Source organism: Cynara cardunculus (assembly GCF_001531365.2).
Source record: "Cynara cardunculus var. scolymus isolate 2C chromosome LG 7, CcrdV1, whole genome shotgun sequence".
In the NCBI taxonomy this organism is placed as follows: domain Eukaryota; kingdom Viridiplantae; phylum Streptophyta; class Magnoliopsida; order Asterales; family Asteraceae; genus Cynara; species Cynara cardunculus.
The window spans coordinates 8,904,271-8,928,772 of NC_037534.1; the positions used below are offsets into that span (position 1 = coordinate 8,904,271).

Genomic DNA, 24,502 nt, shown 5'->3' on the forward strand with positions numbered 1-24,502 from the left:
TGATTCATAAAAGTCGGTTATATGACCATATGAAATGGGTCGTGCATTGAATTCCATCTGAACATGTGAATTAGGTACGTATTAATAATTAAAGAAAAAGTTACCAACACAACATGAACTACAAAAACACAACACACCATGATGAACATAATTTCGATTAAAACGAGTACAATAAAATATTAATCCATTACGAAAACATTCGCTTTGGTTATTTTCTTCACTTCCCGAACTCGAACTCAGGTTGTCACCATAAACCATTTTAATCTTCTCAAAGTTGTTGAGTTCTTTTCCAATGCGTTTATCCATAATAGCTTGAACGATACCGAAGATTTTACTACCGTGTTTCCTTCACGAATCACAGACTCATAAAACAATAAAAATGGAAGATTAATATTAAAAAAACAAAAATATCAATATAAAAAAATGCACATTTGTATGGATTTTATGATTTTGTAACTCTCAATTAATAATATGGGAGTTACATAAAAAATGAAATTACTCGACTACCCTTGGCATTAAGTTGTAAGCTAGATAAAAACCTAATGGAAACATGAATTGTGATTGGTTGAAATGGTTTGTATAGTTAACACAAAAACTTTGGTTAACGTTTAATCTCATTTGAACCTGACCATATATATATGCATATATCCACATAATCAAATAATCATATAGACATTACCTCGGGTGTATGACCAAGATCCGTTATCATAAAAGGTGTCATCCCCGTGAATTAAAAATTGAGTCCTTGACGTATGTGGGTTTTTACGTCATTGGAGGGAGGGGTGAAGGATTCACGTCTCTATACCAAATCAGAGATTTCAATGAGGAAACTTCGAGCTCCGATCAGATTGGAGATTTTGTCACTGTGAGATCCCGTCCTTGTAGGTTTGTGTGCAGAGGGAAGGGAAGACGATGTCTATGTGGCACGGAGATCATGGTTGGTCAGACGAAGACGATGTGTGGCCGAACGAAGATGATGGTCCTCGTCTCTTCTCTGGTGGTCGCCAGATAAGGGCTTCACCGCCGACCCCTTTTCTAGAAAAAAAATAATCGTCCTTGGGTCGTGTGTATGTGTGTATATATATATGATGTTTTTTATTTCATTAACTAAAAATGAAAAATAAGTAAAAAGACTAAATTACCCTTGAATTTAATTGGGTTAACAAAATCAGAAGGGACCCAATGATACGAAACTGCATACAAGAGGTACTAAATTTGTATTTATTTTGATTTTGAGACCACCATAAATAAAAAATTGTAAAACACAGGGACCAAATCCATAATTTACTCTTTATTCACAAAACAAAATGTAATTTGCCAAAATGTGCGAGGAGAATTTCACTCGCAAAAAATGATTTTGCGATCCATAAGATTACAAAGCCCAACAAGTTTTGGGCCTGGCTACAATACAAGAAAAAGCCGAAGGCTAGGTCCCATTTTGCCATTCACTTCGCTTGCAGTTGCACGATGGCGATCTTCACCTCTGTGATACGATGATCGGTTGAACTATTCTACATCAAAAATTGCGTCTTAGCTCCCATTTCTGCATGACCTACCTATAAACGTAAGTATTTCTAGATCTTCTACTTTAGTTACGATAACATTCTTCATCTATGTTTGATCCCTTGGTTGTTCATTCTTGCAGCGATCACATTCATCTGATGTAATTGTAAATGCAATATATGATTTTGTGATCCATGTTATACGACGTATGAATTAATACTGATCGAATTAGTTTTATTTTGACATCAAAATTGCTATAATTTTTTTTGATCACTTTGATAATTTAATACTACCCTGTCCCTATTATCATGTTTATAAGAATTGAAATTGATGTACTCACCAGAAACGAAAAGATTGTATTGATCAAATTCATAGAAAAAACTGTGAACAATTATGCGTAATGTAACTAATGTTGGATGAAAGACATACTCACCTGACCTAAAATTGGTGATTATGAGAAGTATTATTATCTATACAGAGGGTAATTGTGTAGTGGAGATGTAAGCCTTGGACAATATGTTAGAAAAGATGGGAAGGCTGTTTAATATGTTAGAAAACTAAAAGCCAAAAGGATCATTCATTCTGGGATGAATGGTGTTAGTTTTAAAGACTAATGTTGGTTTAAATTAGTGACGAAATCTAAATTTCTGTTGAAAGTGGTAGGTTTGATTTCAATTTTCAAAAGTCAAATTATATTTCCCCAACATAGAAGGGAGGGAATATCTTATTGGAGGATGGTTCTAATTATATTTTGAAGGAAACAAAGAAAGTTTGGCGTGTCTCTATAGTGTCCTCATTCAAACAGAAATGCTATTTGTTTGGAACTGTTATGTCTTCCATTTGTGGATCTCATTAGGTGGTACTTTTGCTGTATGTTTCCATTTTTTCTTTTCCATTACATTAACTGTTTAATATAATTTTAGCATGGTTAAGTGGCTAGATGATTTCTTTTGAACTATTTTGACAATTGTCACTGATTCCCTAAGCTTTCAAAGAATCAATTAATGAAAAATTGAAATGATATGGTGACTGTCTCGTGCTACCGGGTTCATCCTGATGTATGCTAAAAATGATCCTTAAAGATTCACTACTTACAAAGAGAGATGAAAATTTGACTTTTCAGGTTATTTTAGTTTCAACTTTTATGAATTAATTCTTATATCTTTCAGAAAATTTGACCAAGCTATGATAACCTTTTATAACAAATACCAGATATACAAAATTTTCTGATGCTGAAATTTGTAAAAGTGTTCATTACGATTTTTTATTTGAAATGGCATACGTTCAATACTTAAAAGTTAACTTGCATGTCTTTTCTGAAGGGTGTAATACTATAATTTCAAGTGTTCTATTATAGTAAGTTATTAACACCATTATGTTTGATGTATGATCAGAATGGCTTTGGCTGCTTGTCAACAAGCAACAGGGTTCAGCTGGGTGCAAAGAAATATTGGTGATTTGGGTTCTAGCACAACATCAAGGAAACATCATTATGGGTTACCATGTAAACGTGATGGATTTGATAAGGCATCACCAAGAAGAATCACCTTGCCACCACAAAAAAGTATGAATCAAACATCTAAATATTGCTCTTCACTTTGTGATCCAACCACATTGTCCATGCAGACCAAGAATTATGAACCATTGAGGATGACAAGTAAGTGATAATTCAGAATCAGAACCATATGCTTTAATCTTTTCCCTGCTTTGTGATTTAAATTACAGTCACCCAAAGGACATTGTTCCCACCATATGGTGTCCTTAAACTTTGTAGTGGGTCGAAGCACAATTTTTTGATCAATTATGTGCTTTATTGAGTTACTCGAGTGATTGTTCTTCAAATTGCCTTGTGTACTCTGCAAGACAGATGAATCAACTCTGATCATAGTTCGACATGGAGAATCAATGTGGAATGAAAAGAATCTGTTTACTGGCTGTGTTGATGTGCCCCTAACAAGAAAAGGTGTAGAAGAAGCAATAGAAGCTGGCAAGAGAATTAGTAAAATACCGTTCGACATTGTATACATATCAGCATTGGTTCGTTCTCAAATGACAGCAATGCTTGCTCTGACCCAACACTGCGGCAGGAAGGTAGTTCTATAATTGTTTTTTACTGAAATTTACCGACCATCCTGATTCAAATGAGATACAACAAGAAGCGTTTGATGCCAAACATGAGAGGGCTTAGGTATATTTAGATGGATTCTTGTTAAACTTATAACTAATAAAATCACCTTGTGAGTTCCTCAATATTACTATTTTTCCAAGCAGAAAACCATTTATTTTACATGCATGCCCTTTTTCAGAACACACTAATGAAGAAAACATGCTTTGAGAAAGATCAGTTGTAATATTTGACATTCTATCCCTTTGGATTTTGCAGGTTCCTATAATCATTCATGATGAGAATGAAGAGGCCAAAGTTTGGAGTCAAATCTACAGCGAAGACACCAAGAATCAGTCCATTCCAGTTGTTAAAGCATGGCAATTAAATGAGAGAATGTAATCTTGTGTGTCTTTCTATCTCTTCCTCTTTCTCATGTTCAACATGTGATATAAAGATTTCCGCAAATCAATAAAATGAGATTGCTTTCTTTCCTTTTCTGTTTTGGGTTTTGCAATTTTGTTCCTGATTCCCATCTTCCGCTCTTCTTTTTCTGTCAGGTATGGTGACCTTCAAGGTCTTAACAAGCAAGAAACTGCTGAAATATTTGGTAAGGAGCAAGTTCACAAGTGGCGTAGAAGTTATGAGGTTCGCCCACCCAATGGCGAAAGCCTGGCAATGTGCTTACAACGAGCGGTTGCCTATTTTAAAGACAATGTAAGCTGACTCTGTTTCTTTTACAGTTTCAGTTGAGTGTGGTTGAAACATCTTTAGAACTTGATCCATCATGCTTCAAACTTAGAACTAACCAAGTTTAATATAAAATGTTGCTGAAAATGTTTGTATTTATACTGCACAGATAGAACCACAACTTATGGCTGGAAAGCATGTGATGGTTGTTGCCCATGCAAATTCCCTAAGGTCTATTATAATGTATCTTGACAATCTAACTCCTCAAGAGGTAATAAATCTGTCCTTGCAGAGTGTTTATGTCTTCCACAGTTCCATTATGTTTTTTGATCATGTTATTTTTCCTGCTAAAAAGGTTATCAACTTAGAGCTCTCTACTGGGGTGCCAATGTTGTACATCTATAAAGATGGAGAATTCATCAGGAGGGGAAGTCCTGCAGGACCTAATGAGGCTGGTGTTTATGCTTATACTGCGGTATCAACTGCAAACTTTATCTATCATGATATATACTTTTTTTTATATGATGCCTATAATTCCGTTAAATATCTAGGTTTATTTTGTTTTAATGGTAGAAGCATAGCTTACACTAAGTAGTTGTTGAGAAGTGTGTTTTATCAAGGCAAGAATAGACCCTATGCAATGTGTGCCAACTAGATGAGAATTTTAGAGTCTAAATATATGATAACTGCAATGCCAACATAAGAATGCACAAGCATATATATACCTTAAATTTCCAACACTTAAACAACTTCAATAGGAATGGGTTTTTTGCTTATACTTCTATATCAATTCTTGACCTCGTCTACTAGATGCACTCTTTGTGTCTATTTGCTACTAATAAAATGCACTAGAATCTAGGTTATTATTACTGTTGTTATTATGAAAATTGTAGTTATTATTATGTTAAGCTTCCAATACAATTAACGTATTCTAGAAGAAAGAAGGATTAAGGGTAATTGTGTCTTTGTACCTTGATTAATGGGTGGCAGGTTGTTGGGCATTGTGGTGTTCAGTTGAGAAGTTTGTGAAGGAGTGTATATGGGTGGTAAGGGGTATAAATGAGAGGTCGGTGTTCATAGGAAGATTACGACTTTTCTATAGGAACAATTCTAGGAGAGAATCAACCTCTCGAAAGTTGATAACCATTCAATATAACCATATGATTTCTTTACCAATTTCTTTGAAAATTCAAGTTAATCTCGTCAATTGGTATTAGAGCACGGTTTTGGGCCATGACACATTCAGTGCAATCACAAATTGAAGAGATGGAGGGAGGTTTGGAGACGTTTTTGACTAGGATGTTGGCAATTGAAGAAAATATGCAGACAATGTTGCAACAAATGGCAACGATGTTGAGATTACAAGAGGGGAGCACAAGGAGGCCAAAGTGAATAGTGAGGCACCGGAGGATTGGGAACAACAAGGACGAAGTGGAGATTAGAGTGGAGATGGAGGCTCGTTCTTCGCGATAAAGGGGCGGTGTCTGGAAACTGTTCTCGACGACAGTGATCCAGACGGATGGATCTTGAGGACAGATCGGTATTGTCACTCAATCAATTGACAAATGAGGAAAGTTTGGAGGTGGTTGTGATTTCATTCGAGGGAGATGCTTTGAGATGGTATCGGTGGGAAAATAAGCGATGCCTGATTCTTAGGTGGGAGGAACTCAAGGGTTTAATTCTTATTTAGTTTCAAACTACTGCCGAGGGTACGTTGTACGAGAAATGTTTGGCCGTCAAACAGGAGGGAACATTAGCATAGTATAAACGAAAATTCGTACAATTGGCGGCCCCCATGGATAGCATTCCCGAAGACATTTACGTGAGTCAATTCATCAATGGTTTATGACCAGAGATTAGAGCGGAGGTTTGGTTACTCCACCAAACTGGACTAAACAAAGCGATGGAGGTGGCTTCGAGGGTAGAAGAAAAGAACAAAACAGTCTAGCGAGGGGGAAATTTTAAGTGAATTTTCACAACATGGAAGGGTTACAACGAAGTTAGAGGAGAAGGGAGAATCTAGAGGCTAGAATAAGGTGGGGGAGTAGGAAATAAGGGGCGAAGGAGTTTTGAAGATTGTCAGATGAGGAATTACAACAAAGAAGACAAGGGTTGTGTTACCTCGTGATGAGAAGTACGCTCCTGTCCATCGCTATGAGAAGAAAGAACTCAGTGTTCTAGTGGTACAAGAGGTAGCACATGGGGATCGAAAGAAAGGGCTGAATCAAGTGAGAGAGAAGCAGAATTAGCCAATATAACTAAAGAGCATGATGTAGAGGTATTTCTTAATTCAGTAGTGGGATTTACCACTCCCAAGATGATGAAGGTGGGAAGTCTAGTGGGAAACAATAGGTGGTGGTGGTAATTGATAGTAGGGCATCTCACAAATTCATTTCAATGAATTTAGTGGATAAGGTGGCTCCTACGTTAGTGCTACCGGAGGGTATAATACTTCAATATGGGAATGGGATGTAATGGAAGGTCAAGGGGTATGAAAAAGGATAAAGATTTGGATGCAGGGAATTGAAATTCTTGAAGATCTCTTACCCCTCAAACTAGCTAATTCAGATGTTCTATTGGGAATACAACAGTTAGCTTCACTTGGGTCAATATGAATTCTTAAAGATCTCTTACCCCTCAAACTAGCTAATTCAGATGTTMTATTGGGAATACAACAGTTAGCTTCACTTGGGTCAATACAAGTGAATTGGTAAACACAAGTTATGAATTTTAAGTGGGGAGGGGAGCAAGTGAAAATAAAGGGTCATACATCCTTAGGAAGATCCTTGGTTTCGTTGAAAGCCATGATGAAAACGATTCGACAAGAGGGGGAAGGGATATTGGTGGAATTGGGGTGCATTGAGGACAAAAATAGAACATGTAGGTTGTACTAAGGCAATTGCATATGTGTTGGAATTATTTGAGAAAGTATTTTAAATTCCTAAGGACTTTACCACCGAAGCGGGGAAGTCAACACACAATTAGGCATGGCAACGGGGCGGGGATGGGGCGGGTTTTGTAATCCCCGGCCCCGACCCCGGTTTGTAATACCGTCCCCCGGCCCCGGCCCCGGTCCCCGGCGGGTACGGGGATTACCATCTCGTCCCCGGTCAAATTCTAGATTTCCCCGGTCAAAACCCGGTAAACCCCGGTCAATCCCCGGTCAAAACCCGGTAAAAAGTATGTTTTAGTTTGATTATACCGGGGATCCCCGGCCCCGACCCCGGCCCCGTTTCGAGTAACATTCCCCGTCCCCGGCCCCGTCCCCGGTTTGAGTCTACCGGGGATCCCCGGCCCCGGCCCCGAGACCCGTTTTAGCGGGGAATCCCCGTCCCCGTTCGGGTCGGGTGAACCGGGTTCCCCACCGGGTCGGGGCAAATCACCATCCCTACACACAATTATATCGAAAGAGGGAGTAGAGCTGGTGAACGGTCGTCCATATAGATACCCATAATTTCCATAAGATGAGGTAGAACGGTTGGTGAAAGAAATGTTGGAGGCTGGAATCATCCAAAACAATAAGAGCACATTCTCGAGTCCGGTATTGTTTGTGAAAAAGAAAGATGGAAGTTGGCGTTTTTGTATTGATTAGCGAGCTATGAATAAAGGTATGGTGCCCGATAAATTCCCTATTCCAATAATCAATGAACTATTAGATGAATTATATGGAGCCAAGTATTTTTCCAAGTTGGATTTAAAAGCTGGGTATCATCAAATTAGAATGCATAAGGAAGATGTATACAAAATGACATTTCAGACTGATGAGGGGAACTATGAGTTTCTAGTAATGCGCTTCGGACTTGGGATGCCCCATCTACTTTCCAATCTTTGTTGAATGAAGTGCTTAAGCCATATTTGAGGAAATTTGTACAAGTATTCTTTGATGATATACCAGTGTATAGCAAGTAAGTGGAAGAATCTTGTGGGCATTTTTTAGGGTGGTTTTTTCAGCAGCTGATACACCATCAGTTGTATGCAAATAAAAATAAATTTGAGTTTGGAAGAACGAAGGTTAGGTATTTGGGCCATGTTATGTCACAGATGGGAGTAGCAATAGATCAGTCCAAAGTCGAAGTGATGTTGCAATGGCCACAACCACTAACTATTACGCAATTACGGGGATTTTTGGGATTGTCTGAATATTATAGAAAGTTCATTGCGGTGTACGGACAAATTGCGAGACCTTTAACAGATTTACCTAAAAATACACAAATTTGGATCGAGTGAAGAAGCAACAACTACTTTTGAAGTAGACTTTAACGTCAGCACCTGTGCTAGCTTTGCCTGATTTCAGAAGCCGTTTGTGATCAAAACGGATGCTTCAACCAGAGGATTTTGGACGATGTTAATGCAAGGCAAGCGTCGAATGGCGTTCTAGAGCCAAGTTTTTGGCACATGAGCTCGGCAAAAGCCATTTACGAAAAAGAATTGATGGCATTGTGCTTGCAATCTTGAAGTGGCGTCGGTACTTGTTGGGGAGGAAATTTAACATATGGACGGATCAACAAAGTTTGATGTTTTTGTTAGAACAACGAGTGATTGAACCACAATATCAGAAGCGGGTTATCAAGTTGCTTGGTTATGAATTTTACATTGTATACAAGTTGGAGGTGACAAATAGGGTTGCAGATGCATTGTCATGCAAGGATTTGGAGTGTTCTGTGATGTCTATGATGGGAGGACCTCAAGAGCGAAAGGGAGGTGATTAAGAAAGAAGTAAGCGAGGATGGATTGTTGGGAAAAATTAGAGATGCTATTAGGTAAAACAGAGCACAAAGGGTTTTTCGGTGCTAGGGTTGTTGTGCTACAAAGACCGTTTTGTTTTGACTCGAACTTCTTCCCTGATGCCAATGATTTTAGAGGAGTTTCATAGTTCGCCATTAGGAGGGCATTTGAGGGAAGAACATAGGTTTCAAAGAGTGACAGCATAATTGTTTTGGATTGGAATGAGGAAGGACATCATGGAGTTTGTGAGAAGTTGCATAGTCTGTCAAAAGAACAAGATTTTAGGAGGGTCACTCGTAGGGATTGTTGCAACCAATTGCCTTACCAATGAGAGTATGGATTGAAATTACCATGGATATTGCAGAGGGTTTCTAGAGTCGGGATGGATATCATTCCGGTGACAGTAGACATGTTGAGTAAATTTGCTCATTTTATGCCTTTTAAAACACCCCTTCAATGCACAACAAGCAACTGCGTTGTCTACCAAAGAAGTTGTACGTTTACATGAGATACCTCAATCAATAATTACAGATAGGGATAAAGTCTTTTTGAGCCATTTTTGGAAGGACGTTTCAGGTTACAAGGAACGAAGCTATGTTTTTCTATAGCCTATCATCCTCTATCAGATGGTCCATTTGAAGTTGTAAATTGTTGTTTAGAGCAATATTTATGTTGTTTTGTCTCGGAGAGACCAACGGACCGGAAGAAGTGGCTGGGATGGGCGGAGTATTGGTATAATACCACTTTTCATGGTTCACTAAATTGTTGTCCTTTAAAGCTCTTTCCGGAAGGGAACCTCCATCCATTTTGAAGTATAAAGCAGGAACCGCCATTGTCCAATAAATGGAAGAGATGTTGGAAATAGATAACATGTTGGATGAATTAAGAATGCACCTGATTCGTACATAGCCAAAGATGAAACTATAGGCGGATACGCATAGATAAGATGGCTCGTTTGAAGTGGGGGATATAGTGTTCCTCAAACTAAGGCCTTATCGAAAGGTCATTAAGAGGACGAAGGAATCAAAAGCTTTCCGCCCAATTTTACGAGTCTTTTGAGGTGCTGGAACATGTTGTGAAGGTGGTGTATCGCTTGAATATACCACCTAAAATTAAAATCAATTCCGTTCATATTTCTCAATTGCGGAGGGCTATTGGACAATGCATGTCATCCGACATTATTCCACCTCAGTGGACTTAAGACCTCGAATTAGTCGTTAAACCAAAAGTGATTGTGCAATGCAGGATGTGTTGAAGTTTTGATTAAGTGGCACCATTTAACATTGTTTGAAGCCTCTTGGGAAGGATTTAACGTGCTTAATGTTCAATTTCTTGACTTTCATGTTGTTACAGCGGTCAAAATATAAAATAGCGGTCAAGACTAATATTTGAAATAACAGTTATTGTGGACGTATAGAGGTTCATATAATATTTCTTAGAATTATATATATATATGCTCGTTATATATGTATGCATACAAAAAATCACATTATATATATTAATTAAGAATATAGTTTCAACATCAAAACAAAATACGAAAAGGGTCAATCGGGAGAACGCTGGAGGAGATGTCGATGGGGAGATTCGGAGGAGGCTACTGACTGTCGAGACTACTGGTTGGATCGGGAGGAAGCTGTGATTGTCGACTTGGGTCGATGATAGAAAAGACCTTAAAAGTTTAAAACCTACGATGTTTAGATGCATTCGTTACTGTTAACTTGTCAAGTGTTACTGAATTATAATTAAATCACAACCCAAATCAAAATAAAAAAAAAGTCAAAAACTCAAAATAAAGCCTGAAAAAACCCAACCTAAATACCGCTATTGCGGACCGCAATTTTACCCTAAATATCGGTGAAATAGCGGTAAATTGGCCGCTATTATCGAAACTATTTTGACACTGCTATTTGACCACTGCTATTTTCCATATGGCCGATAACCGCTATTTTACCGCTATGTAGCTTTAGGAAAGGTGAATGTGTTGGGAGGGGGTATTGTTAAGCCTCCAATACAGTTTACATATTCTAGAAGAAGGAAGGATCAAGGGTAATAGTGTCTTTGTACTTTGATTAGTGGGTGGCAGGTTTGACCATCTGTTTGGTTGGCAGACAATGGAATGGAATCTGTGCCAAACATATATGTGCAAGAGTGCACCCAAACACATACTAAATGGGAGCATATGTGCCAACCATGCTACACTGTTATCAATTTGAGTTCTATGTAGAGCTATTGTCAAAATATCACTTCCTTGTCTCTATAAATGGGGTTTATTAGAAGTGTCATCACTATCTCATTAACAAAATGAAACTCTATGTGTGTTATGATTATTATTTGTTATACCCTAGCCCAAATCGTAAACATAAACGCACCCACTGCTAAATTCGTAAACGATTACAAACAGAAACAGAATTACAGTAGCTAGAATTTCTTATTTGGAACGAATAAGATTGAAATTGTCGGCCAATCTTTATCGATACAGAATTGATACGCTTCCCAGACTTTCGAGAGGTCTGGGCATCTCTCCCTGAGCTTACGCTCTCAACAGAACTCACCAGAAAGTGAAAACAGAATACTGACTATGACTAACAGCTTCCTATTTAAGCAAAACAGAATTACCAATCTACCCCTCCCTTTTATTCGTGTCTACCGCAAAGACTAAACAGACTCAATTAACTTCCTCTTCTATAAATAAACCTCAAAGGAGGTTTATCAATACTCCCCCCCCCCCAAAAAAAAAAAATTCACCTTGTCCTCAAGGTGACAACTAAGAAATTGCTGAAGAAGTGCCTCAAGATTCTCCCAGAAAGCTTCAAAATCTGACAACAATACCGGACTGGAGAAAGGACCCATACTAGGTTCATACTCGGTTGAATAACTCCTGCCTCGAGCATCTCTTTTACCAATTTCTCAATTTCATCTTTCTGATAATGAAGGTAACGGTATGGCCGAACATTAATCGTTTCAGTCACTTCCTTTAACATAATCCCATGCTCCCTACCCCTCTCCGGTGGTAATCCCGGCGGCCTGTTAGTAACTGATTCATATTTTCTTAGTAGTGGATCCAAAACAACATTTGGTTCTGTCATTTCCTCCGAAAATACTGAACAAGTACCCAATTCCACCAACACRCCCTGTCCTTCATGGTTGATCACCTTTCSRAWAGCTTTTAGCGACACCATCGAACGTCCCAGAGATGGATCACCCTTTAACGTAACRGATTTTCCCCCACAAGTGAATTTCATCACTTGTAACTTCCAATTAACATACGTAGCTCCCAAAGACTCCAGCCATTGCATCCCTAAGATTACGTCACTATTACCCAAACCCAAAGGCATAAAATCTTCCCTTATCTCAACTTCTGGTAAAAACAACGTTATCCCCTTGCTAATACCACTTCCTTTCTCCATGTTTCCAGAACCCAAAGTAATAGTATATTCACCAGTAGCTTCTACTTTTAAATTCAGTCTTTTCACTAAATCGAATGATATGAAGTTATGAGTGGCCCCACTATCAATTAACACTACCACCTTTTGTCCTTCAATCCTACCTTCCAACTTCATAGTTTTAGGATTAGTCAAACCCACAACTGAATTTAAATGTACCTCTACTTTTCAGTAACTTCAGCTGCATTGCAAGCTCTTTCCTCCGTTTCTGGTGCCGTATCATCAAAAACATCCTCTTGAACTAGCAATACACTCATCTCCTTCTCCTTACACTTATGGCCAGGGACATATTTTTCATCACATCGATAACACAAACCTAATGATCTTCTTTGTTGTACCTCTTGATCAGACAGACGTCGGAAACCGGTACTTGCTTTATTTGTAAATGACGGCGAATTAACAGAACTAACGACGCTATTAGAGCCATGATTAGAAAAATTGCTTTTCGACTCCGAATTAGAATAAAAAAACGAACCTGTCTTCTTGCCATATCCCTCATACTCCTCTCTCGATAACACCTTGTTTTTTAATTCGATCTTCTTGGCTACCTCCATTGCTTCGCTAAGCGTCAACGGATCCAAAAGTCTTAATTCCACTTTAATAGATTCTTCCAATCCATTAATGAATTGACTTAAGAAAATCTGTTCTGGAATTCCGTCTAACGGTGCCGCAAACTCGACAAATCTCCTTCTATAATCTTCAACTGATCCTTCTTGTCTCACCAATAGAAACTGTTCACACAACGAACCTGCTGTCAACGACCTAAATTGTCTTAACAACAAATGTTTCAGATCCTCCCATCTTGTAATAGGGTGTCGCTTATGCTCCCACTGGAACCACTTTAGTGCATCTCCTTCAAAAGAAATAAACGACACGTCAATTTTCTCTTTTTGACTCAACTGATTCAACATGAAATAACGCTCAGCTCTCAAAATCCATCCGTCGGGATCTCTGCCATCGAAAACAGGGATCTCTAATTTGCGCCCCTTCACCGCCAAAAATCGATTCTGATTATTTCGATTTCTGTCTCTTTGTTCCCCTCTTGCAGCTGTTTCTTCATCGGAYGAATTGGACGTGTTCGTTCGATTTACAAAATCRTTCCTCAAATCTTCGATTTGTTGTACAATACGCTCCAGGTTTMTTTCGATTGATCCTACGCTACTCTCCAAATCTTCAATTCGATTGTTAACGCTTCGAGTCGTGACATTCGCCATCCCTAATCGTAACGAGCTCTGATACCAATTTGTTATACCCTAGCCCAAATCGTAAACATAAACGCACCCACTGGCTAAATTCGTAAACGATTATAAACAGAAACAGAATTACAGTAGCTAGAATTTCTTATTTGGAACGAATAAGATTGAAATTGTCGGCCAATCTTTATCGATACAGAATTGATACGCTTCCCAGACTTTCGAGAGGTCTGGGCATCTCTCCCCGAGCTTACGCTCTCAACAGAACTCACCAGCAAATGAAAACAGAATACTAACTATGACTAACAGCTTCCTATTTAAGCAAAACAGAATTACCAATCTACCCCTCCCTTTTATTCGTGTCTACAGCAAAGACTAAACAGACCCAATTAACTTCCTCTTCTATAAGTGAACCTCAAAGGAGGTTTATCATTATCCTTGTACATCTCCATTGAAATAGCCATCGAATCTTACAACTCTTGTACCAATTGGCATGCCTATTCTCACAAGTCACAAGCTTTCAGTGCCATAGTTCATTTTCCAGAGCTAGAATTGAGAAGAGAAACATCATGTTCATTACTTTCAAGGATTTAGGATTTCTAATACGACCAACACTTATTGTTATATGGACATCCTACACAACTTGTAATTCAAGTTTGCCCCTTCTTTGAATGCAAAAAATATTAACATTTACATGAATTACATTGGAGATGCCTCATCAGCAATGTCACATCTCAATCAGTAGTAGAAAGGAAGACAAGTTGACTTAAAGACAAAATGTCTTTTGTCAACGTTAATATAGGACCCTACTTGAGCCCTGTTGAAACAGGGTTTTCTTTTAGACAAGCCGTTGGTCTTTTCGTAGTACAATTCGTGCTACAACTAGCAGCCCCTTACTAGTAAGGGAAAAGGCTAGGCATGACCAGAAGAATTGCGTGAAATAAGTGAATTTATTTGGACCAAGTTGATATACACATTGGAAAGCAATTTTAATCCTGGTTATAGTGAGATAGTTCAATTTTTGCGGCCTTTCTAGTCTATTGTGGTTCTTGGCTCATTAAGAAGCACATCATTGTTCAGATAAAATCTTGACACTCAGAATGATTATAGAGTTTGCTGCAAAAATGCAAAGCACATCAACCTTGACCATGATATCATCAATACATACTTCACACTCATTAGGTCAGATATTGGCTACAGAATCTACCCAAGTACTTGAGGATCTTGGAGTCCTCCATCTTAAATTCTATTCCAGTGACAAAGTTCTAATGATGATAGATCTAGTGACTAGTGGGATTCAGATGGATGTAAAGGGATTTAGACCATCCGACCTGCTTCTTATTTGGGAGTTACCTCAATTCATTGAGATTAAGTTTGGTTGAGAGAGTGTCTGAGTGTAAGTGAAATGAAGTGTTAAAAATTTCTTTACGAGTTCTATTATCTTTAGCCATAGATCGCCCACGTGTTGTTTCTTTAAATTATGAAGGTCGCTGGAGAGTGGAGAGTATCTGGGTAGTTCTGTTCCTAACTTATTTTCTTTTAGGCCTACAGTTTGCTGGTCATTCAGTGCTGGAGGCCTCTTTGGTTAACATGTTTTTTCATGGATGAGCCCCCTTAGGTGGCTTATCTATGCCATCCTCTTAGGCTTTTTAGTTTATTTATCTTGGAGTGAGACCTGATTCATGTAACTTTGGGTGTCCTTACCTAGCAACATCAGATCTAAAATCCCCACAGAAGATTAGAGCAATGTCTTTGCCACGTCAGAATTTGAAATATGCCATCTTAAATTTCTCCCAAAGCTTTGACAGAAACTGAGAAAACCAAATCCTAGGAGGCAAGGAACTTACGTAAGGCTATACAAAATGATGCGGTCAAGAACTGCTTACACATCTTCAAGAGATGCTGAATGTAACTGGTTAGATCAATGATTCAATCTTCTGTAACAGAGGACCAGCAAATCTCCGAGACAAGGTTTCTTTGGGGGAACACTTGACGATCACGTCAATGGAGGCGTTTTCCAAGACGAACAAGAATGTAGAGTATGAGTTTTTTCAGTTTTATTTAGAATGAATTAAATCATACCCTGTCAGGTTTATATATCCTCCATGAGAGGATTACCATGGGAGTAGGACTCTCAGTTTGTGAGGGTGCGTTTTGTATGCTGGACAGGACATGACAGAACAAGATGTCCCACGTTTGACGCAACATTATATTGGGACAGCACATGACTAAGTGGCACAAAAATGCATTTTTTATTTGTCCTGCGAAAATCGGCGGAACAAAGAAGGGAATAAGACAAAATTGGTAAATTACTAAACTACCCATGTGAGTTTAGAACCCTAAAACCCTCCACAATTCTTTCACCCGCTTACCTAACTCTCGTCCTCCAGTCCCGTATGCATACAAACACACCCAAAGTGTCCACTAAGAGTTTTGAGCATCTATTGAACTCTTGCTTCCCTTTTATGGATGCATTACAAGGTCACGGTCAGGGGAGCCGTAGGGAATGCGATGACTTAGAGAAATAAGAATATAGAGGACATGTATATACAGAATGAATTAAATCATCTCCTTGTTAGGTTTACATGTAAGGATTACTACAGGAATGAGACATTCTGTTTGTGAGTATCCACCCAGAGGTTTTGAGCTTCTATTGAACTCTTCAAAAATGATCTGAAAACCTTTTTAAAATGCATGCTCTAGTGTTCAACGATACCATTGTGTCGAGGGGTGTAAGCACAAAATACTTAATAAAAGGTGGCTAAATTGACCGGAATAGCCAATCTCCTCACTCCTCTTCACTTTATAGCTACCTTTTTAATATAATTCACTAAATAGCCGGATTTACTTAGCTTGCGTGATCCACTTTTTCTATTTGAAAAATAAGAAAAAATGGGTCCACTTGTGTAAAAATAAGAAAAGATGGGTCCACTTGCATAAGAAAAAGAAAAGAAAAAACGGATTATGTTGGATGTGTAAATTATATTTGCGTAAAATCCGGCTATTTAAGGAATTACATTAAAACAGTGGATATAAAGTGAAGTGAGGTAGGTTGGCTATTTCAGTCAATTTCCCGTCTCTTAAAAAAAAAAACTACATCTAAGCTTTTAATGATCATGGTTTCACAGGTTAAGTTTGTTATATGATGCATAACCAATGAAACCATGATTATGATTATGATTATGATTATGATTAAATTACTAGCAAGTAATAGTTGAGTGATAAGTTTTGTTGGTTATTTTTTTCCTTCAGAATTTGGCCCTTTATAAAGAAAAGTATGATGAGATGCTGCCATGAACCATGAAAGGAGGTAAATGCTTTTCAAATTGTTTATGGAGTAACCTGAATTCCAAAATCATATGTATATTTGGTTCTTTTATTTACCAACCAGTTATATAAGTTTTAGCTACCTTTTGTAATCGGTTCCGGTTAAAAACCGATGGCCCCATCAAACTTCTCCGTAACCGGTCCTTAGAACCGGGCACCAATCGGTCCTTTGTTTTTTTTAAATCGATTTTCAACATATGGAAAATAATTTTTGAAGATTCTTTTAGCATATAAAAATGTTATTCAAATACACTTTAAAATATATAATTAAATTAATCAAATATACTTAAAAATACGTTTGATCATGATCTCGTTATAAAATCAATTTAACATTCAGTTTACATTTTTAAATAACTATAATAGAAATTGGTTTTCAATCTTCCATCAATGTAATCCTCAAACTTGTGTTCCTTGAAGGTTAACAAGAGCCTCAAGGTCAAGCTCATCATCATCGTCAAATGTTGAGTAGGTACCGTTGGTATCGGTAGTTGGTGGCATTGGTAGGTTTTAGGAGTATTCGTTTTCTTCAAGTTATGTCTCTATTGATGTCGTGTGTTGAGTTCTTGTATTGTTATCCAAATAATCTTTCAAGCACACACCACACTCCACGGACTCCAGGCTAAGTCATGTCCCCCGCATCGAAATGATCCTGGCACAAAAAGAAAAAAAACGGACCATGAAGCTCCATTACTAGTTTGGATTGTTAGTATATCACGGGCCATGGCGGCTAAAGTTGGAAATTGCGGGGTTTTTTGTTTCCACTATTCAAATAAATCAATATTTTTAAAATCATCAACATTACAAACGGAAATAAAATTAGTGTGCATTTACATATTTAGTTCATCAAAGTCGGTATCAAATCTAGAATTTTTACTCGTAAGATTTTGAATCTCGTTAAATAAGTTAGTCATTAATTTCTTCCGGTTTTTGCGTTGATAACTAGAACTAGAACTAGAACTCGAGTTATCACGATTTGAAGAGTTTTGCTTTTCACTTCTTGCGTCACAAATTTTTTTATGATGGTCAAATAAATTGCTAAAATTACGATTAAACTTGCGTATTTATTCTTTTAAATAATCATCACCATTATCTTTACTTAAACTAAAAGCCAAACATATATGTGAAATTAAAACTTCGATTATGGTAATATTTAAATACGGATTTTAACGTTGCGGCACATGTAAAGGAAAAAGTGATCTCTAAAAACATTTTAGCAATTTTTTTAATTATTGCAACCCCAGCTTCCAAATCGGGATTGTCTTTATATTGTGCTATTTTAGTTGCCAAAATAAATGTTTGATTTAGAAGTAAAGGGCTTGTTCGATAAAATAAACACCAGATAAAAGAGTTGTTGCATTTTTAAAATCGTTAAAAATATCGTATAATCTCTCAAGCACTCCCCAATCTAATACATTAATAGTATTACGAGAATAATAATTATTATAAAATGTATGCAAATATTGTCTTTATTTTACCAAACTTTCAATCATAAAATAAGTCGAATATCAAAGTTCGGTCCGAAAGCTTTAAAACCAACATCCTCACAATATTCCTATATGAAGCGAACATTTTTTACCTTTTCCAAAAATTCCCTATAACATTAACCTAAATTTATCTAATAGGGGTTTAACTAGTTTTAAATTGTTTTCGATGGCTAAATTGATTATATGTGCATAACGAGTATGAAATACGTCTAAATATGTTTCATACCCAACACTAATTTCAACACACATCCGGTATTATTACTAGTGTTATCAAATGAAATACTAACTATTTTAGAATTTAAATTATAAAATTAAAAGATTTTTTAATAATTGAAACTAAATGGTCACCGGAATCAAACGCGATAACATATTTACTAATTGCCATAATTACGACTCAATCCAATGTGTCATTATGCATGTATAAGAATGTGGTAAACTCTATGACACGCTCCATACATCACACTTTAACGAAACACAACTTGGTAAAAGAGAAAACATTTGTTGCATTTCCACAATTTTATTGCATCATGCCTAAAAGTTTGATGATTTACCAGCTTGTGGTGTGGTTGTAATGTTTTTGGGAAGAGATATGTAATGTGAATGTTGTCAAAATGTCCGAACGGCAAACCCTACTCGAAGGACATATTGTATTGTCATTTGCGGGTTCAAATTGGCATTGAACATCCATATTTCATCTTGTCTATCGAGTATAGGTTGACTCGAATCATCTTATGTCGACTTTAACCCCATGCATGTTTTTTCGGCTAGACGCTTCAAGGTTAAATTTCTTTTGTCTGTAAAGAGAGCTAATTTCTTGCAATCATAATTTTTCTGGATTAATCTAGGCATAGTCTGAAACACCCTTAAAAAAAAGAGACCATGAACATTTTGCCTTAATATTGAATCTCGGACTTTCGTTGGTGTTTGACGAGAACATGGGAAATGGGATCGTTGGGTGAATCATCAACGACAACGATAGCATGATAGGCCATTTTGTTAGCAACAACACTAAAACAAGAGAAAGAGAAATCAAGTAGGAGTTGTTAAAAAGTGAAAATCAAATATGAGAAAAAATCACGAATTATAGGGAAAGTTATGAATGTTTTTTGCGTTTGTAAGTTGGTATCCTTCCCCCGTACACCACATGACTTATATATAGTGTAGATGGGTTAAAAGGGACAAAAACAGTCAAAAAAATGGGAAAAAAAATGTTCCCAACGTCTATAAAAACAGTCGCAATTTTTGAAAATCAGGCTTAGAGTGTAGCGGGTCCCGGGACTGGATCGTGTTTTCGTTGTGGAATGTGCAACCGGTCCCTAAACGACGGTCCGATATCGGTCCTAGTCCTCAGCCGGTCCTGGGCTCGCTCGGGCCCTTTTTGGCCATCTTTAGTTGCGACAAGATTTGTCATCTAAGTTATTTCAAACCAAAACGCTCCCAATAGAAACAATTGTGTTACAATAGAAAATGTTGAATATTTATGGATTTTTGTTTCAACGGTTATGTTAAATGGTATGCTAAAACAGAGAAAAGAAGATAGGTAAGGTGAAAATATCCAAATTTGAAGAAATCTCTATAAGCATCTCCAACAAATATGCTATATTTTATTTTTTTCTTTAAAATTTGAAGATTTTTCATTCTCTCCTTTGTTTTTTTTTCTCTATTTTAGAGGAGAGTTTAGCATAACTTTTGGAGTAAAAAAAAATTCTCAAATCTCCAAAATTTCCAAAATAACATAATTGTTGTAGATGTCCTAAAACTCTATAGAAGAGAGAGAAATAATATTCTAATACTGTTGGTTTCAACCATTTGATTTGATAGTAACACAAAAATATCTGATTGAACACTTAGGGGTTGTTTGGATCATGGGAATTTGGTGGAATTGAAAGGAATTGGAATGTCCAATCATTTGACCAAATTCCAAATATGATGTTTGGTTCACAGATTATAAGTGAAGGGATCCTTTCAATTCCTACAAATTCATTTGGTCACGGATTTCACGATTCCACTTGATGTACCAAGGATTTCAAATTCTTTTCCTACGAATTCCTTAGCCCTCATCCAAATTTCAGATATTAGTAATATAAGTGAACAATTTCAAATTTTATCTGATGTTAATAATGTAATTTGGTTTAATGGTAATTTTAATTTTTTTTAAACGACAAAAAAAATCATAAAATGTCATTTGTTGATATTTAATTCCGATTCCAAAGTTGAATTCCGTGAACCAAACAAAAAAATTCCAATTCCATGCAACCAAACGCAATCACAAGGCATGGTCAAATTCCATCAGATTCCATTCCATTCCCTCAAAGTCATATTCATTTGATGAATTCCAATTCCATCGAATTCCATTATACGAACCAAACGCCCCCTTAGAAATATTCTTGAAGTTATGTCTCCCTTTAAAACAAAACATTTCCATGGGCCTCTGGAATCATCATCTCGACGTAGTATCTAGATTAGAAAGCATGCATTTCATATATGTATTTACACCCGGATTTGGATATGTGGAAGTAATGAGGATCCAAATAAGATACAAGATCTAGATTTAATACTTCATAAATCATAAGTCTTGTTGGAATTTGAAATATAACTTATGTTACGAAAAGAAAATTTGGAAATAGAATTTTTCCCTTAGTAAAAGTCTTAGGTGGCGTTTGTTTTTTAAGAGGTGCTGAAGTCTGAAGTCTGAATTCACTTCTGAATTTTAAGAGGTGATGCTGAAGTCTGAAATCTGAATCAGTCAGACTATTTGTTTTTACGTCTGAAAACTGAATCAGTAAGACTGTTTGTTTTTGTAAACTGAGACAAGCAATGTAAGGAGGCGATAGAAATAAGAGGTTTTAAGTGCTAGGGTTACCACTTAAAAATTCATAGGAAAATAAACGAATTCAGCTCTTAATTTGAAAAAAAAAACAAACGATCTGAAAGTTCTTATGTCTGAATCGAGTGAAAAATTAAAAAAACAAGCAGCCCCTTAATGTTATCTTTATTGGTCCAATGTAAAAAACCTTGAACAAAATTGAAAACTAGTTAAAGTTAAGCTAAGATAGTTATTAAAGCGGATTGCATTGTCATCTAGCCGATTGAAGACCAATAGAAAAGTAGTATGATCAATACAACTTTTGGCGAGTCTATTTTTGAGTACAAACATAACTCACAAGTTTGGTTCACCAACTTTACCAACTCTTGTTTTGATATGAGAACATGCTCAATATATCAGACTAAGCAAGTTCAAAAGTATTATTTTATTAGTAATATATTTTCTTTAGTGTGTTCCCTCTACATACAGAATATCGAGCTGTGTTAGCAAACGTCTACATCAATATCAAAAGACTGAAACGAAGAGTACATGCATGCATTGATCGACAAATCAGATGAAGATATGCATTAAAGTTGGATAACATCATTTAATGCAATAGTGGCTATAAAATGTCATCTTTGTCAAATGCTACAACTCACACATTTTGACAGGGTTTCGAGATGATAGTTTTTTAGGCAAAATCGACGTCATATGTAAGACTATTTTAGTTCTTCAAATATGAAAGAGTACCTTCTTTTATTACTCTATCAGTCTTTGTCATCATCAAGATTGTTTATAATCTAGTCTTACCAAATTTTGATCTCGATTCGACCCAAACCTACCTGAGGTCAAATAGACACATTAAACATTAACTTATCAAAATTACTACAAAAAATAACGATTATATCCATAAATCTAAAATATATTAAATTTATAAAAACATTATATTTCAGTTTCTCAAACCTTACCTTTTGATGTATTGGGATACTGACGAAAATAACCCTTTAGAATAGGTTATTCACAATTTTGACCCTAAGATTAAAGTTTTTAACGAAATAGTCATCTATTTCCCTGTTAGCACGATTAGGTGCGTACAATGACTAATGTGCAATTTACAAAAATTATGTTTTTTTTAAATTAGGCGATGGGTCCCACCCTTACACATCGGCCGATGCATGATGTGTAAGGGCCCCACCCGGCTGATTAAAAATTTATTTTTTTAAAAAAAATAGTTTTTTGTTAGAAATTTAATTTTTTTAAAGAAATTTAATATTCAATTTCCTCTTTCCCAATACAACACTATTCAATATTCTTCTTCTTAATATAACACTATTCAATTTCCTCCTTCCTAATACAACTTTAGTCAAAATTTATTTATTTTTTTAAAAATATTTTTTCTTTAGAAATTTAATTTTGTTAGACATTTAACTTTTTTTTAGAAATTTAACTTTTCTTTTGAAATTTGTTTTTTTTTTCTTTCAAAATTTAATTTTTTAGAAATTTATTTTATTTTAGAAATTTAATTTTTTTTTAAATTTTTTTAAAAAAATTTCAATACATAACCCTATTTTTTTCTCATTGTCAATACAACCCTATTTATTTTCTTCTTTCACAATACAACACTATTTATTTCCCCCTTCCCAATACAAAACACTATTTAAATTTGTTTTTTTCGTTCTCAACCCCACTAAATAAACATTTCAAATTTCATACTACCAGCATAAAAACAACAGTTCAAAAAAACACTATGTATATATATATATAGGGTTGAGTTCACGTGAGACCAAGGGTTTTTCGTGAGACCCTTAAGACCAATTTATGTTCATTGATCAACTTTATAAGTTAATGATCTAATGGTCTAAATTGCACGGTGGCAATTTTGTGATTATTGAGAAGTCTCGTGGCGTTTATGAATGTTTAGATTATCAAATTGTAACCCGACCCGGTGGGGAACCCGGTTCACCCGACCCGAACGGGGACGAGGATTCCCCGCTAAAACGGGTACCGGGGCCGGGGCCGGGGCCGGGGATCCCCGGTAGAGGCAAACCGGGGCCGGGGCCGGGGATCCCCGGTAGAGGCAAACCGGGGCCGGGGCCGGGTATTGTATCCCCCGACCCGCCCCGCACCCGGTATATATATAAATATTAACATTTTGATTATTTTGGCTTATAATTGATATGTGCGGCCTGTTGGACTTATGGACTTGGGCTTTGTAATTGATATGTCCAAATTTCAATCCTCTTCTACTCTTCTTGACTAGATATGATGTAATTATATTAACACTTGTTTTAAATTTTACGTTTCTTTGGATTATTGTTAATTTTACAATTTTATTATTTTTATTAGGCAAGACTAGATATGATGTAATTATGTTGTTATGTTGAACATGCTTAGAAAAAACTTATTAATTTTTATTTGACCGGGTGTTGACCGAAGGTTGACCGGAGGTTGACCGGGGTTGACCGAAAGTTGACCGGGGCCGGGGCCGGGGCCGGGGACTGTGTGTATAAACCGGGGCTGGGGCGGGGGATTGCAAACCCTGCCCCATCCCCGCCCCGTTGCCATCCCTATATCAACCTCAGTATCACCTGTTTCATATCCAGGGGACATTTGAAACTCCAAATCAGTCGTACAACACTCCATATAAGTCATACGAAAATCGTCCGACATACCAATACCAAGATCTACGATCTGATTATGTTCGTATTTCTGAAATTTCTGCCATAGAATATGACGCCAATTTAGATGACACTGAAAATACATCTTAGAAATATAAGGTTGATCTTGATCCTTATTATGGGGCTGTCTCGGGGGATTGTTTGTATCATCCCAATATAGATGAATACCTAGGGCTACAATCAGATAGTAGTGATAGCGAATCTAATACGGAAGATAAAAGAAAGGGCGAAGGAGGGAGATAAAGAAGGTCTTGGTGGGGGTAATATTAGTGTTCCGGTGGGTTGTAATTTATTTTGGGGCGTGCCTCCCCCATTACCAACGCCAGTCCCTATAGTGAAGCCTAAATAAGCGGCCCCCAAATATCAACGTTCTAAACGAGTTAAAGTTGGGCAAATTTTCAAGAGTAAAGAAAACTTGAAACTAGCCCTAAGACTGAAATGTCTTGAAGAGGGTTACTAGATGAAAACCACCCGCTCCACACGATTTAGGTTCAAAGCAGTATGTATATTAGAAAAGTGTGAATGCCGAATAAGAGCAACTGTAATTAA

General features: G+C 36.8%; 1 protein-coding gene across 2 annotated transcripts; it reads left to right on the forward strand.

The window, feature by feature from the left end:
- The first annotated feature begins 1,443 nt into the window (after positions 1 to 1,443).
- Positions 1,444 to 17,727, forward strand: LOC112515495 (2,3-bisphosphoglycerate-dependent phosphoglycerate mutase-like). 2 transcript variants are annotated; one of them, XM_025122351.1, is made up of 9 exons: positions 1,444 to 1,564; positions 2,898 to 3,160; positions 3,371 to 3,594; positions 3,887 to 4,005; positions 4,168 to 4,324; positions 4,467 to 4,568; positions 4,653 to 4,772; positions 16,911 to 16,968; positions 17,403 to 17,727. In XM_025122351.1, exons 2-8 carry the CDS (start codon positions 2,899 to 2,901, stop codon positions 16,953 to 16,955), a joined length of 1,029 nt encoding a protein of 342 aa, XP_024978119.1. In that variant the 5' UTR covers positions 1,444 to 1,564; position 2,898; the 3' UTR covers positions 16,956 to 16,968; positions 17,403 to 17,727. The 2 variants fall into 2 exon arrangements, with proteins under 2 accessions (XP_024978119.1, XP_024978120.1); XM_025122352.1 differs by lacking the exon at positions 1,444 to 1,564 and having other exon boundaries at positions 2,959 to 3,160; positions 3,367 to 3,594.
- The last annotated feature ends 6,775 nt before the right edge of the window (positions 17,728 to 24,502 follow it).